At 31.1% G+C, this 17,274-nt stretch overlaps 2 protein-coding genes across 2 annotated transcripts in view; one reads left to right on the top strand and one right to left on the bottom strand.

Annotated features, from left to right (window-relative positions):
* LOC107453715 (kyphoscoliosis peptidase) overlaps positions 1 to 17,274 on the bottom strand; it is a 70,622-nt gene that overhangs the window by 6,982 nt on the left and 46,366 nt on the right. The window contains exons 4-6 of the mRNA XM_043041874.2: positions 15,078 to 15,193; positions 12,281 to 12,385; positions 4,133 to 4,290 (exon numbers count right to left, since the gene is read on the bottom strand). Coding sequence (XP_042897808.1) covers positions 4,133 to 4,290; positions 12,281 to 12,385; positions 15,078 to 15,193 — 379 coding nt within the window. The remainder of the gene's footprint in view (positions 1 to 4,132; positions 4,291 to 12,280; positions 12,386 to 15,077; positions 15,194 to 17,274) is intronic.
* LOC139425766 (testis-expressed protein 9-like) lies at positions 6,008 to 6,775 on the top strand. Its single transcript, XM_071181708.1, has one exon. It carries the CDS (start codon positions 6,029 to 6,031, stop codon positions 6,677 to 6,679), a length of 651 nt encoding a protein of 216 aa, XP_071037809.1. The 5' UTR covers positions 6,008 to 6,028; the 3' UTR covers positions 6,680 to 6,775.

Here is a 17,274-nt window from a genome sequence, read left to right as displayed (position 1 = left end):
ATCAGGAGTAATCTTTTGAAGCTGCTTGCGAAAAATTGCGATTTAAAATTGCGAAAATAGAAAATCACTATCAAAATCAAACAAATCACTTTTAGGAAAACATAAAATAAAATGTATAAAAAACCTGCTTGCATGCCAACCTTCCTTAACCATGATTATTTAAATTTCGATAACATTTTCTTTTTTTAATCATTTAAATATTAATTTGCACCCACTACCGAACATATTTCTGAGTTTAATTTTAATCTTATAAGCCTTTTTATCAGAAGTCTTTAAGTTTTGTAAGAATTATTGATAAACTTTAAATTTTCAGATCAGTAAAATCCTATTACATAAACATAAATTTAACTTTAATTTGACCAAATTGTTTTTACTAAAAATTTCTGTAATTAAAGTTACTGTGATTTTCTTCTTTCAAATAAAGATTATTTAAAAAAACTAATTACGTTAAGAAGAAATCTAATCATTTTGTTTCAAAATAATTAATACTGCGTTACAAAAGGTAAAAAATGGACTATCGTTTAATATTAATAAGCTTTATTATTTATTAACAGGACGAAGGAGAAAATTTGTTTTTTTAAGGTCTAGGTCGCAGAATACCATGGCAAATGATGTTCAGTAATTGAAGTTGAAATTGCTGATGCGAAAAAAAAACCGTAATTGTTTCAGCAAGAGATTGCAGCCACGTGATAGAGTTTTTGGAATCAATTCAACCGTTTTGTGCCATCCTAAAATATTAACCGTCATTTTCTTCGCCAACTGTTGTGCTTTTTCATTCTATTTCACAGATAGGAGTTTTTTATGGCATATAAATTATTCCTTTCAAATACATAACAAGCAATCGTATCAGCTTTTGTGTGCATTGGTTAAAAGCAAATTGCAAATTGCAATTGCCGTATTGGATTAATAAAATCTCTTATGTTGTTGCTTCTGGTTTTAAATTGTTTTATAAAAAAAATACATAAGTTTATCTAAAATATTGATCATATAAAGCTATTCTGTAAATTACAAGCAACATTTTTATTTTTTGTTTAAATTGAAATATTAAATACTTCAAAATTTTTCAAACTCATGAAGACTTTCTATTTTCTGATAAGCATAATTTTTTGAGACTTAATAAACATTCATTATAAATTTTATAAAAACAATTCATTTTATACATTTTCAACTTTGATTAAAAAAGTGATGGCATAAGCTATACTTTAGAAATAAATACATACGGATTTATTAGTAAGAAGCCTTTTTAAATAAATACAACATAAAACTTCTCTCTGTAATAACTTTATAAAAATTTTCGTGTCCTTTATTATATTTATTTATCTAAGTTACTTTTTCAAAGCCTTATACTACATAGTTTTTGGCCCCTTTTGTACATTTTCATTAAATTTTTCCACTATAATTGAATCATTTTTCTAATACAGCAAATTATAGTGTAAGGGATAGTATATGGTATAAATAACACTGTAAAAAATAACTGGTGGCAGACTATTTTGCAAACAGTGTATATACAATAAAAGAAATACGAAACTTTTTCCAAAATTGTTTTTCTCAGATTTTCAGGTTTATGTTACATTTATCTACCTGATATTCATCCTCTTTCTAGTGGTACATCCAATGCAGAGCCATAACCTCTTTAAAAAATTTGGCCCATTCTTTTAGCTTTGTCCCATTTTTCTTGCAATTGACAATTTGAAGTAATTTCTACTTGCTTTATCATTCTTTTTCTAGGTCTCCCTCTGGACTTTAACCCTAATAATTTAAAACATTTTATCGGATACATGTTAGATACTTTTTGGATGTTTACTTATTGTTTTTTTCTTCTTATTTTATCAGTTCGCCATTTAGTTTTTATTATTGGTTTTCCATTTTTATAATCGAGTTTATTCTTATATAATGCGTCCAAATTAATGGATTCTTTTAATTCTTATAATTGTTATGACGTCTGGTTCCTTATACTTACTATAAATTTCTTGATTTATTCTGATTTCCACAGAGTCCATTTTCGCTGATCGGACAAAATTTTTTTAAATTTAACTCATGTTTGTGATCATTAAGGACAAAAATTCTATTATGCATATTTTTATATTTATAATTTGTTTATGCTTTTAATAGATGTGTCCACCACATGTGATGCGATTTTTTTTGAAAAATCTAACTTTATAATTAAATGTAATATAAAAAATGGAGTGTCTTGGGATTTGTAAATCTAGGGTAATTTAACAGTCGTACAAATTAGCCTTTGTCTGTTTTTGAATCTTCTGTCTCACAGTTCAGTATTGATTGAATCTCTCTCGAGTTTTAATTTTGTCAGACCGAAAATAAAAATATAAATTGCATTACCATCGTACTTAACTTTAACACCATTGACAGCGATGGCAAAGGGGATAGAGCTTCCAATGAGACGAACCGGGTTTGAATCCCAGTCGATACGAATTCCGCATCCGGCTTGCACCGACCACATTGCTGACGTGAAATATCCTCAGTGGTAGACGGATCATGGGTTAAAGTCCTCTTGCCGTCAGGCTAACCGTGGGAGGTTTTCGTGAACTTCCTCTCCATGTAACGCAAATGCGGGTTAGCTCCATCAAAAAGACTTCTTCTGGATTCCTTTTCTTCTGGATTGGGTTCAAAATTACAAGGCTACGGAGTAGAACATTAGTAGTCGTACACCCATAAAATTGGGTCGGTTGTTCAACGACGGTTGTAAAATTAGAAAAAAAAACCTTTTGAAAGTAAGGCACACAACGTTTTCCATTTTAGGTCAGACAAAAAAAAACTATTTACTCTTTTTTAATCTACTTAAAAATCATAGTTTTAAACTTTTTACTACTTTTTTTATATTAAAATGCCCTATTATACGAAATTGAAACTAAAATTATTAATTATATCTTTTAATAATATATTTAGGCAATTACTGAATAATTATAATACAGAACTATTTGATGAGTCAAGGGAAACCGCGTAGCGTGTCAAAAACCACTAAAGCGAGAACGAACACCACTGCAGTCACCGTAAATGATTAATCGATACCTCATGGTTTTCGATTTTTTTTTCTTATTTTCATTTTGTTGCCAATACGAGTTATCAAATCTGCGACTAGAGTGTGTCCTCGTATTTCGCAGTTGCATGGATTATTCCGTTGACAGTTATAAAATATTCAGGCTGTGATTCACTAAGTGACCCATTTTACGTTTCAAATACGATTTGTTCCAAATAAATTAAGGTATTTCTGATTAGAGGTCAAGGTCAGAATTTTTTTTATTACAATTTGTCGACGCATTCAGAAAATAACTGGTTAAAAATTGATTTGAATTAATTTATATATTCATTTGTTTTTAAAAACAAATATACAACGTAGCAGAAATTTTGAAAATGAATAATATTTTTGCTATATTCACGTATTTTTGCTTACATTTCATATTTTAGCTGGAATTTGAAAAAAATCCTCCTCCCTCCCCCTCAAAAAACAAGTGGAGTTTTATATAACTGCAAATTTTAAAATTTATACGATAAATATTTTTGAGTGATAGTTTATTTTATGCCTTTATTTATCACTCTTAGTTCGAAGCATTTGTTTTAACCACCCCGGTAGGAAAAATCTAAAAATAAATTTGAAAACCCTGAAAATTATGCCTTATTTGTACACAAATCTAACAAAATTTTAAATATTGCTAATGATTTTGATAAATTTTCTCGGCTTAAAACTACCACTATGAAAAATCTTTAGCAAATAACGTAAAAGTTAACAGCATAATGTATAAATAGTACACTTTTTAATATCTTTGAAAATGCCTAAACATGGTTTAGAAAATTTACCCTTGAATTTTATGAACGTAAACTAAAATATTTATATGCCAACATTAAAATAAGTACACCACCCAGCCATGGCCATGACCAATCATTCCGTGGCTCAATCTTTTAACGGTCATAGTAAAAATGTCATATAATTTTGACCCTGGTCAGACGACGTATACAGCGCTTGAGCTGGTACCCGTCTCTCCTAACCTCTAAACCACAACCAATGGAGGTTTTCGTATTTTTCCCAGCTCTTCAACCAGTAGTGTGGCCAACGCCTTAACCGACTACGCCAACAGAGCAGTATTATTAAAATATGCATTTAGACTCGACGTACCTGTACCCCAGGTTACATCTATGAGACGCCATGCTCCAAAAATAAAAACAGCGTTCCAAGCGTGAGTAATGTCTTCACCAGGATGGAATTGATGACCAGGTCTATAATCGAATCCTTTCGCAAATCCATGTACTCGCTTTACTCGTATGTTTGCTAATCTAAAAATTAAAATGGTAATTAATTTTGTAGGTTTACTTTACATTTAGCGCATAACAGATAAAAAAAGTTTGTATGTTGATTAACCTTTTGCTTACGGCTTGTACAACATGTGGACCACATGTGATGATGCACCGAAAGCAAAGGGTTAAAAATCTAAGAAATAAGAATGATAGAGCTCAGCAAGCAACAATCAGGTCTGTTTTGAGTGCCTCTAGAAACCCTGGCAAAAATTTAATGTGTTTTTGAGGTTGTTTTGAGGTGTTGAGGTTGGTTTGAGGTTTATTTGAAGTTGTCTTCAAAGACAACTTTGCAAAATCAACCTACCAAGGTGTGTAATCAAGGTGTATGAAGTTGTTTTATTCATTTTTGAGGTTGATGAAAATCTACCTCTGAGTAACGAGCTTAGGAACGTTGTTTTTTTATGTGTACATGTTATTTTATCTACACTTTAAGCAAATAAGTATATTGAGGGTGTGTATAATTTCACTCGATCTAATTTAAAAGTAGCGCTGAGCTATATATGAGGTTGATTTTTATGAGGTGTAAATAGGTTGAAATTGAGGTTTAATAATGAGGTTATTTTTGGTGCAAAACATAACGTCATTTTCCACATCAGGTGTTTTACTTTGCATCTATCAACCACAAATTTTTTTGTTGTTGAAGGGAAGTAAAAGTTTAAAAGATGACAAGGGTGCCTAAGATTAAAAATATATTCTAGTTGTAAAATGGTGCAGTACTCTTCGGAAATGAGGCTTAATTTTTTGCAGTATCAACATTCAAAACTCGTGTTTGTTTATCATGTGCTTTATCATTGTTTATCATAACGGCCACATGCTTCTTGTTTAAAAGGCAGTTTAAGAATTAATTTTACGAGTTTTCCCCGAGAAGCCTATACGTTTTAAACATTATGATTTTTACCACCATTCTTCTGGAAGTTGACATCGCATTCTCTGTAACTAAGATATAATCTCTACGGCCGTTCGAAATATATCTTTATGGTAGCGACATTCGAAACTTAAATTTCTTACATGGTACCACCTTTCTTACAACCTTTATATATTAACACAAAGACAGACACGAAGCCTTGTAAAACATAAACGAACTTATTATGCAACGAAGTTGCGAGGCACACAAAACAAAAATACATCACGCTTACAATAAATTACATTAAAAAAAATCTAAGTTAAGTACTAGAAGTAGACTAGAAAGAATTATATTTCAACAAATTTGATGAGCTACACGGCTCTGTATTTAATTAATGTAACGTTAATTATCATTTCAAGTTAAGTAGAGAAACTTAGCTCAACTTTAGTACTCTAAAAGATTAGCTGGTGCTGACGTCATAGGTCACATGTATTGATTGTCTTCTTCTTATTGGAGTACAAGTACCCAATTGGTTAGAAAATGTTAGGTTTCTATGCAAATTCATGATATGAAAATAATTTTAGACACTGGCATAAATTCTGTCACAAAAGCCAGATGAGATAAAAAATGGTAATTTCGAGATTACGACTCTGATGATTTGTGGCAGCTTTGTGTTTGTGAACATTAGATATAAACAGATTCATTGCTCCATGGAAGCCGTAAGCTAGGAGTATTTCTAAAACAAAGGTCACAACTAGATTAAATTGCTCATCTATGCGATTGCTGACAAAGATCTTTAAATATTTAAGTTGAATTTGTTATTTTATATGCTTTCTGATATCTATTTTCTGAGGCAGGATACATATTTGAGTCATGGAGAAAAGAGAACCTTTGGTTGAAAAAGTTATTGATAAACAATCTTTGAAATCAGGTGAAAACTTTTGGAGGCCTCAATTAAGACGTTTAAAAGAAGAAGTGCATTCCTTAAACTCGCAATCTTCAGAAAAAGATAAAATCATAGAGGGTTTAAAAAAAGAATTAAAAGAAGTAGAAGTTCGCAAAGCAGAGTTAAAACGAGAAAATCTGCAATGCCTTCAGAAGATTGATAAACTAGAAAAAAGTTTGAAAGAAAATTCCTCAAAGGTTGGACAAACAGCAGAAGAGCTGAACGCGTCGTCATCTTTGATTGAAAACTTAAAAGAACGAAATAAAAAATTAACTAGTACGAAAATGTTTTTAGAAAAAGAGGTTTCCAAGAATTCTTCCCTGTTTGAAAAAGTAAATGATGAGCTACAAGAATTGAAAAAGAATTTTAGCGATTTGCAAGAAATTCATCAGAGTAAAGTTAAAGAGACGCATGTTGAAATGCAGAATAAAAACAAAGAAATCAAGGAACTATGCATTGCTGTGAGAAAACAAATGCAATTAATTCATAACTTGAAGAGGCAGATAATTCATATAAAAGTAGGAATAGCAAAGGAGTTCACGGAAAAAGAAGTTATGAAGGCTATTGATAAGTGGTAAAACATAACAAACTTATAACTTTAAGGAATGACATGTTAAAAAATTATGTGAATACACTTATGAGTTGAAAATTGGAAATTCGTATTCTTATGATACATCTTAATGTCATACACTTCTAAGTAAAAATTATCTTTCATTCATAAGATATTACATTAATTTGTGCTTTTTTCTTGTTTTTTCTTCCTTAATTTCTTTCCTACATAAAAAATTACTGATAGTTATGTCTACTGTAGCGAAGCGTTCTTAATAAGATCTCTAATCATTAATCTAATAATTGACACTTGCAATTAAGTGTCAATTATTGATAAGTGAGGGAGTCTATATGTTACGGTCGTTTATTATTAATACTAACAGCTCAATATTAATGATAGCCAAATAAGCCTGTTAAAGTGATTAATTTAAGCAAAAGTGATAAACATTAACCGGTTATTATTACAAAAGCCAAGGCGCCAGATTGATTTTAAACTGGAAATTTTGTTTAAAAAAACATGTAGAGTTTTGCCAGGGGGTGGCTACGAGTTATACTCTTCAAGTTGGTCCCTTTAAGTAAGTTTTTTTTTTTTTGTACTTTCGCGGGCTGCTGCCTAGAAGTTGCCAAGACTTAGGGAAGGGATTATTCTGAAGCAGATCACGATACAGAAATCTACATTTTTATTCTTTAATTAAGACCAAAATATTCGGTTATTATTAATATTGATCAATTAGGTGTTAATAATAACCGGATTTATTATACTTAACATACATACTAATTTCCCAAATTAAAAGATGCTACATAAATCTGAAGAAAAAAATAGTTTTTGAGTTTTTAATTTAAAACATAGCAACTCAGTTACTTTCCGACAGAAAGTTTTTTTTCTCTAAAACTACAAAATGTAGAGCTAAACTACATCGTAATCGTTCAAAAGAGACATTTTTTTTGTTAACAAATAAAATCTGTAACCATTCATACAGATGTATCTGTAGGGTACAGATTTTTTCGGTTTTGAATATGAACATTTTTGGTATCAGAGCGACAACAAATAATTTGATGAAGTGATAATGACGGTCAAATTATATCGTAGTCAAGGAGTTGGTGTCATACCAGGATGGTCGGAGTGCGAATCCCGCTTCGGAACATCTAAACGATGAAGAAAAAAAAATTACGAGGATTTTTTTCAAACATGACAGTTTTTGATACCTCAAAAGTCACTGTAAAAATCCCTAAAAAATAGAATAATTTAAAAACTGTAATGAAAAAGTTATAAAAGTCTGTTTCCCTATGCAAACCAGAAGGAATACAGCTACTTTCATTTCAAATTTCTCTGCTGCATCCTGATCCATGGAAAATAGCTGCTGGGGAATTATTTTGCTATTGAAAATTTTTGTTAACGTATTTTCACCCTCATCATCATCATAGTTGGCCAGACAGCCCAATGTGAGCCAATGCCTNTTCGGTTTTGAATATGAACATTTTTGGTATCAGAGCGACAACAAATAATTTGATGAAGTGATAATGACGGTCAACTTATATCGTAGTCAAGGAGTTGGTGTCATACCAGGATGGTCGGGGTGTGAATCCCGCTTCGGAACATCTAAATGATGAAGAAAAAAAATTACGAGGATTTTTTTCAAACATGACAGTTTTTGATACCTCAAAAGTCGCTGTAAAAATCCCTAAAAAAATAAAATAATTTAAAAACTGTAATGAAAAAGTCTGTTTCCCTATGCAAACCAGAAAGAATACAGCTACCTTCATTTCAAATTTCTCTGCTGCATCCTGATCCATGGAAAATAGCTGCTGGGGAATTATTTTGCTATTGAAAATTTTTGTTAACGTATTTTTACCCTCATCATCATCATAATTGGCCAGACAGCTCAATGTGAGCCAATGCCTTCCTCTGAAGATTTCTCCACCATGACGACTTCTGATTCACCCTTGATCTCCAATTCTTTTCATAAATTGCGCAAAAATCAGAATCCACTGAGTTAGCTCATCTCAACCGCGGCCTTCCCTGCTTTCTTGTACCAGTGGGTCTAAAGAGCAGTATCTTTTTTATTGTATTGTCATCACTCATTTGAATCACGTGGGCCATCCAATTCATTCTATTAATTTTTATGTATTTAATAATATCAGGATGCTTATAAATCTTTTACAGTTCAAAGTTAAATCTCCTTCTCTAGTTATTGTTTTCATTTATACCACCAAGTATACTCCGCAAAATCTTTCTCTCAAATTTTGTGATACAATTTTCCTCCTGTTTTGTCATTGTCCAAGCTTCAGAAGTGTATGTCAAGACTGGCCGCACAAGAGTTTTGTAGATTAAGAACCTTGTTTCTCTAGAAAGAAACCTAGATTTAACCCAGATTTCGTACTTTTACCCTACTACACGGATTATTTCTGGCAACTGTGCCAGAAATTTTCCATAATATAGCAGAATTATTTTTAATACTCTGAAGCTTTGTTTTAATACTTAAAAAAAAGACACATTTTTTTCCTCTTAAATTAGTTATTCTCTTAGAATTTTTCTAATTGTTTCCTTTTCTAACTCTGTGTATCTCCTTTTTAATTCTATTTTTTTAAATTCTTTAATTAATTTGAACTAAATTGTCTTGTATTTCGCATTCTGGAATAATCGGCAGTGATATTAAATGTATTTTAAATCAATATTTTCTAGTTAAAAGTTTCCGAACACTTTACGTTTTTTTTAACGTAAATTTCTACATGTAGCTTACAATGAAGCAACCTTTTACTTTTTTCTGTACATACATCAATTGTTACAATTTAGGTCATAAATGACAATCAAAGATGTCCCATTTCTGCAATTGTATATCTAAGTGCTTACATTTTAAATCACAAGCCTTTCGTTATTAAACGTACTTTAACTATTCTTCATACTAGGTCAATGAAATTTAGAACTATCAAGTCCTGAAGCATGTTTAAAAATAGAACTTAAGTCAGTGCTAGTTTTACTAATTACAAATTCTCTTGGCACTATTTTACTCCACTTCCGGTCAGATCAATGACCGCTATTTACATATGCTGTTGCTAAGCGTGGCCTGCGTGACGTAGTACATTTTGCGTGATGTGAAAAAGAGGAAGTGTCTATTGAATTTTCTTTTATTACATGCTACTCCTTTTTTAACTTGTTGCATTTAGATGATCTAAAGTAATTTAAGGAGATTCATTTCTTCATATATTCATGAAATATTCACGGAAAGTTAAATAAATAATTCCAAGAAACTGAAGCGGTAAGATACTACTTGATAAAAAAACTTCAAAAATATACAAATTGGAAGGAAGATTCTACATGTTTCAAGCGCTCGAGAACAGGGGCTCATTTTTATGACTTGTCAAACGTGAGTGAGAAGAAATAAATGTGTTTATAAGATTTGTTACGTTTGTATTATATATATACAAACGCAACGTTTCCAACAAAAAAATAAACAATAAAAGTGAGGAACAAAGTAAAAGAACCACAGTACCCGAGAGAGAAAAAAAGATGAAAAATAGAACGATAAAAACCACAGTGGCTGAGAAGCTTTATATTTCTAATTTTTCGTTGGTAACCTTATCGTAAGCTACTTGTTCAAGTTTATTCAAGTCACTTATGTTTCTTCTCATTTATGTCTGGCAAGTCCTGAAAATGAGCGCCTGTTTTTTAAAGTTTGAAGCAAGTCGACTGTTACTTCGAATTTGTATAATTTTAAAGCGAATGTAATTTTTAATCAAATAATTTTCGTGGAGAATGCTCGCAATAACAATAACTTATTTACTAAATTTAAGAAAGAAAGATTAAGATTCATTTTTGGTGCGTTTGAGGGAAAAAAATTATTGCATTAAATGCTGTCCTCAACGATATGAATTTGAATGTCTGAAGAATTTATTAGTGAGATTTTACTTTTTGTTTTTGAAGATGCGAAGTTCATATGGTAGATACAAACCAAAGTAAGTAATTAATACCTCGGAGAAATTCATATTACAACTTTCTTGACTATTAAAGAGATTTTGCACGACTTTCCTTTGTAAACTCCTCCAACTGCTCACGCGTAAAGTAATCATCGACTGATTGGATATTGCACTGTAACGATACATTTAAACAGAAGATAGAACTTAACCAGTGTGGAAGGCAATTAAATCTACACCATTTTTAGAAAACAACCGAGGCTATTGTGCAGTAACTGAACGTGCTTGACGTGCATTTACGTACTTGAACGTGCGATACGCTAACTGAAAGTGCCAAGTCTCAACAATGTATCCAAAGGATATCTCAGTTCTTCTTTGTAACGAACTTTATAGTATAAAATTACTATTCTTATTAGATAAACAAGTCACTAATCATTATTCTCCTTAAATAAGCAATATCTCTTATATCTGCATGAAATTAATAAAAACTAATATCTATTATTTTAGACTTTGTTTGCTAGAGAGTATTAAAAGCTTTACACTAGAAAAAGGAACACCTCCATTTATTGCTATGCTCACAGTTGGCTTTAAAACGTGGAGATGACGCGCTCGAATCCCACCGCAATTCTACATGTATCTTTGCACTCTGATGATTCTCAATAACAGTTTTAAAAACAGTTGCTGGTTTCAAAGGAGTCATTATTATAAATATGAGTTTAACCCTATAACTGGAAACATTCACAGATTTCATGTGAACTTTCTGAATGAACTTTATAGCATTAAAACAACGATTGCTATAAAGATAATCAAAATAGAAATCGAAACAAAAACTTCGTTTGTTTTTATTAGATCCCAGCTAGAATAAATTTATTTAAGCCTTTTCTAATAATTATTATTTAAAAATTAAGTTGGTTAGCGAAATATACGTTTTAATGAAAACCCACTGCCGGCCAGGTGGCCGAGCGGTTAGCGCGCCTGACTACGAAGCCAGTGGCTGCGGGTTCGAATCCCGCTCTGGGCATGGATGTTTCTTTCTTTGTGTTGTCCTCTGTTGTGTGTGATGTGTGAATGTGGCCCACCCTATGAACGGGTTTGTGGCAGTGTGGTGTGGGTAATGTTGCTCGCCTCCGTGATTTGGTTCACAGGTGCCCACTGGGTAACGTAAAATGAGTAGCAATTCCGGCATCTTCTAAGGCGAAGAAAAAAGTTCAGTGCCTGCCATTTGAAGAAAAAAAATGAAAACCCACTATGGATTATATCATTGTTGTTGTTGATGTACGGAATTAAGGGAAAGGGGGCACTGCTTCTTGTTTTCCAGTGGCACCACCTATGGCCCAGAATTCAACTTTTGCCACACACATATATCGCAGCTCGTTTAAAGGGCAGACCCATTCATACATCCACAGATCGTAATTTTTGCCTGAAACAGTGAACGATCAATCTCCAATTCAGTACCACCAGAGGTATGATTTGAAGAAGTATGGAAACACTAGACACGGAAGTCTTGATTTGACCCGACAGATTTAACCATTTACTCCTCCGGGAGTCTTAGGCCGGCGGGGATCGAACTCACGGCCTCTTGGACATGGGCTCAATAACATACCAACCTGTATATCCCGGCCCCCATTACAGCATTGATAAATTTAAATATGGGCAGTTAAAAGAACTTCAGTTTTGATTTGTTATACATTTTGATATGATGCAAATGGTTAACTTACTTGCACATTTCACCGAAGAGTTTACAATAATCTTTACATACTCCTTCCCCTTGTTGTAGTACTTGATCTGCACTTAGTTTCACATCCATGTATTTCCAATCATAACTGAAAATAAATAATGAATTTTAATGGATCAAAATAAAATATAAATCGTTAAACGTAGAAGAATTTCATAAAAGTTGCAATGTAGCTAAGGGTTCCTCAAATTTAAATAAAAAAATGTGTCAAAATAACTCCGAAACAAATTATATTCGATTTAAATCCCATATAATCAAAATTGAAACAGCATGTATGCATTTTTGAACAAAATACATGTGGAATACAAATCCACGAAGCAACCATCCCAATCACGTGACATCAAGGACACTTACATTTACATTAATCTTACTTGTACACCTTGTAGATGGAATCAGTTGGAATGTCTGGCTCGAGTAGGACGCCAACAGAAGATGTAGCTTATTTTTGCTTTATTTAAAACCCTCTCTTCACCCCCTTTATTCCACATACATATAGAAGGACAGAAACGTGAGAGAGATGTTCGTTGACGTAGGATTTAAACCAAGGATCTCCATCGTTTAAAAGTCTTTAAGATATAGAGAAATAAGCAAAAAGCGAAATTAAAATTATTAGTCTCTTGACTATATTGGGGTCAAAGTTTCCGAATTTCAACCCTTTGTAACATTGCATTTGGAAATTAATATCTAATAATTTCTCATTGCGATTACCACTATACAAAACTTCCTAACTCTCCTTGGATTGTACAACTATAGTGGTTAAAGCATCCAACTATGATCCCGGAGAAATTCTGCCGGCAGCCTCTGGCACATTTTCCCCTCTTTGCACTTTTGAAATAGTGCATTTACTCAAAAATGAGAACAAATTTAAATACAGTTACACATTTGAATACAAAGAGATTTAGAATTCGAATGTTATTTGTTTTGGAGTTATTTTAGTACATTTTTGTACAATTTCAAGAAACCCTTTTTTACCGTGTGTGCATATTTTGAAGTCAAAATTCAAATCAGATTGCCAAAGCAAACTATTAATATTTTAAAAGATTTCAACATGTAGGAAAATATTACTAGTTTGCTTTGTTGCTTGTTGCAAATTACGACTTCAATGTTTCTTAAACATTTGTTTAGGCAAATACTTCTATATAATTCTTTTTCTTCGCTAAATTAATAACTGCAAATATTAATAAAGTAGTATTTGTATGCCAAATTGAAAAATTCTTTAAAGTAGGAGGTTCCGACCTCAACTTGCTCTGTTAACAGAGTTACCTCTCATTCTCCTTTGCTTATTGTTCTTTTAAAAAACAATATTTTTTAAAACAAAGATCCTTTTATTAATGAAATATATATTTATTATAATTTTGTGCCAGAACATTTGTTAGTATATTAATCGTAACAAAATGAAATAGTTTTTTTGGATTTGAAAAATATTCACTCCGTTGTATTTTTACGAACTGCAGAGCAGCTCGCATAATACTTTTAACACAAGTTTAACAGTTAACAATTATTAAATCCATTCGTTAAATTTTTCTCCATCGCACTTCCTGTACATTTTTCGACACTCCTTTCTAATTTCATCATCAATTGGTTGCATTAATTTGCTGTTGCACAGCAAATTGATGTAACAGCAATTTCTAAAATGTGACGAAAAACAGCGATAGTCTCTCTTATATGTTTTTGATGTAAAGAGAGAAATAGCCCCTTTTAAGAGATTTCATTATATTAAATAAAATCTCGTAAATATAATTCCTATCAAAAGTTTATTTAGTTTAAACAGCTTAATACAGACATTTCGATAGTAACCATATACTGGTGTATCTATAAATATTTTATTATAATATATTTCCATTTATTGATGTTTTTCCAAGTTCTAAAAAATATTAGCTATTCTTCAAAATTTTAAATAATAGTTGTTAAATAATGATTGATGATGATTGATTACTGATTCTATTTGACAATAAAGTTGTCATTGATCGGTAAAAAATAAGTGTATGGCTTTATAAGTAGCGAACTCAAAATAAATTCGTTTTTTAGAAGGATAACTCAAAGTGTCGCAATAGAATAAACACCATAAAAGTTTACCTCATTATAAGATTGTATATCTCTTTGTGTTGATAAAAATTTAGATGTAAATCTTTCACTTGTGCTAATTTAACACATTCCCTTACAAATAAAAAATGTGTTATCTACCTTAAAGGAAATTTCATTCTAATTACAATGAAGTATAAATTCAAGATGTAGATTCATAATTGTGTTTCTATTTCATCCTACTTGTAACGTATCATCATCATCGGCACAACCACTTAGGTGGGCCTTGGCCCTCTTCCAAGCAGTTCTCCGTGTATTCTCTATTACCTCAGAACTTACCAGATCAATACCTTAATGGTTTTGAAATTCATATTGGTTTATGGTGCCCAAACTTCGAAGTTTTAGATGGCCTCTAACTCGGCTGCCAGTTGGTATAGGTTTTAGTGTTAGTATTAGTATTGGTTTATGGAGTCCTCGAAGTTTTAGATGACCTCTAACTCTGCTGCCAATTGGCTTAAGGTAGAATAGGTCTAATGTGTTTAGCTAGTCGTTTCAAATATGCCCTACAAATATCATTCTGTTTAAATTCATAAATGTCATTACAACAAAATTCTCATGAGTTTTGTTAAATTTCATATTTGCTTTTCAGAAATTGCCCTCTTTGGCAAAGCAGAAAATAGTCTGAAAGATTTTTTTTGCAGATCTTCGTGACGTATACAGTTAAAGAAATGTTATTGTAAAGAAATGATTGTACTCACGTAATGTTATTAGAAATCCACCTAAAAAAGGCTCGCACTTTGAGAAGCTCAGTTTCTGCCGCAGCAGACAAGTAATTCACCAGATTTCGAAGGGAAGATTTTGCTGATTCTGGTGCCTGTAAATGCAAAATAGTAGTTTCGATTCCTTTTTAATAAGGTCAGATTACAATATTTTTCCATATTGCTTTGTTTAATTTATCAGAATTTAGTTGTAAAAGATTAAATACATCATGGTGATTGTTGCATAAATGTAAGAAACAAGTATTGTAGCTCAAGACACTCAGCACATTTTTATTTTTTTGCTCCGAAGGTAGTGATTTACAACTTAAAGACAGCCTTTAAAAACATATACATTTTTCGCTGCAATATTTCACCCAACACGAGTGTATTTATAATTGAAATTTGCCATCCATTTAAAATAAACATTTTATACTGTTTTAAAGTAAAATACCTTGTAGTACCTTTCACTGAGAAAAAAATATGGTCAAAACTACCAGAATAGAAAAACTTACCGTATTTCTGGCTCTATATGGGAACACCAAATAATTCGGTATAGCTTTCAGCGAAGTGTTTTGGTTATAATTTTGGTAAGATTAACAATGAAGTATGGTTTTACAATAATCGATAAATTTTGGTAAGCGTGGTAAAACTTGATAATTTTATCATAATACCTCTGACTCATCTCTGATCAAATCTCTTACTCATTGTTTAAATCTTAATATCTTTATATTATGTAAATTCTGCAATTATTCGTGTAAGTTTAGGCAGTCAAAACAATCTCTAATTTTATTTACAGAAAATTAAACTAGATTTATTATAGTGTTGTTTAACTATTTTTAAATTTGAAATTAACAATTTTATACACTGTTACAAATCAGATCTTGCAACGACTTTAGGTTGAAATTTAAAGTGAACCCAAACTTTTAATTTTCATTTCGATGGAACAAAGTTTGATTTATCGACGTTAGTTTCCCCTATATTCAATGAAGCTATAGCTCTTTGGTACCCATTGTTTGTCATAGAATAAAGTATTAAAACATTGTATTAAATCCAGATTATAGGTTTTAGCATAATAAAAAAGTTTAAATAGATTGTATGCCTAGGGAAGTATACTTCCTACTAAATTTATACATAATACTGTTTTCCCCCTTAGTTGCGCGAAAATTAGCCGACTTCTAAAACAAAAAACAAATTCAGGGCTTTGTTTACATTTTTGGTTATAGTTGAATCAAGAGAAGAAGTAAATACTCGGCAGTTTTTTTTAGTTATGCGTTCATTCATTTGATCATTTCTAATGGAGTTTGTTCGTAGTTATAAACACATATTTTATAAACTCTGGCATTTTATGGTTTAAAGTTCATGCAAGTTCTTTACTGCAGGTAAAATTTTAGAATTAAATCAAATATAAGGTAATCTTAATCCCAAAAATAGTTTAGCTTAAAATCAATTGAAAAAATTGCCCTAAAAAGTTTCAAATAAAATATATACGTTAAAAATTTGGAGTATAAAAATCAAAAGGAAACACTTACATGAGTGGTTTTACAATAATCTAAGATATAATCATACTGATCTAATTTTGTTGAAATTTAATACATTCTTAATTTGGATTCGTACTTGTATTGCTTAATTATTTTAGATGTAACTCTATCATTTCTTAAAACCTTCTAGTAAGGAAGGGGCAACGTACATTTTTGCTTTAAAACTGCGTAAATTAGAGTGAAATTTTAAATTACATTGAACCTGTACGTTATATGTTTATTTTAAAATTTGAAAATGAATATCTTATTCTATATTTATTCGTGTGGTTAAATTATTGAAGACTTTTACTGCATTCGATTTTTAAATTTTTCCTATGTCCTGAAATTCGCAGAGCTAAAAGGAAATATTGTCCGTTAAATCTATCTTTAGCTTTTAAAATTACTACTATAGAGTTCAGAAATATTTCCTAATTTGATAAGTGAAAAAACAGTTAAAATTTTTCCTGAAACATTTTCTTTTTGGGAAAAAATACATAGTTTAATCTTATACAATGAGATCAATAATTTCTTTTGTGAAAAAAAAAACACCATTGCCTATACGAATTAAGGAAAAGCCATGGATAAAATAGAGAAAAACAGTGTAATTTGCAACATATAATGTAAGCTTTAAATGTCTCTAGATTTATGATTATTGGATATAATTACAATATAATTTTATT

This window comes from Parasteatoda tepidariorum, chromosome 6 (genome assembly GCF_043381705.1).
Source record: "Parasteatoda tepidariorum isolate YZ-2023 chromosome 6, CAS_Ptep_4.0, whole genome shotgun sequence".
NCBI classification, from domain to species: Eukaryota; Metazoa; Arthropoda; class Arachnida; order Araneae; family Theridiidae; genus Parasteatoda; species Parasteatoda tepidariorum.
The sequence above is the reverse complement of the archived record's forward strand: the minus strand, read 5'-3'. Positions and strand labels throughout refer to the sequence as shown.

Excerpts from the sequence above, each read along its gene's own strand:
- LOC139425766 (XM_071181708.1), top strand. The coding sequence starts at position 6,029 with ATGGAGAAAAGAGAACCTTTGGTTGAAAAAGTTATTGATAAACAATCT.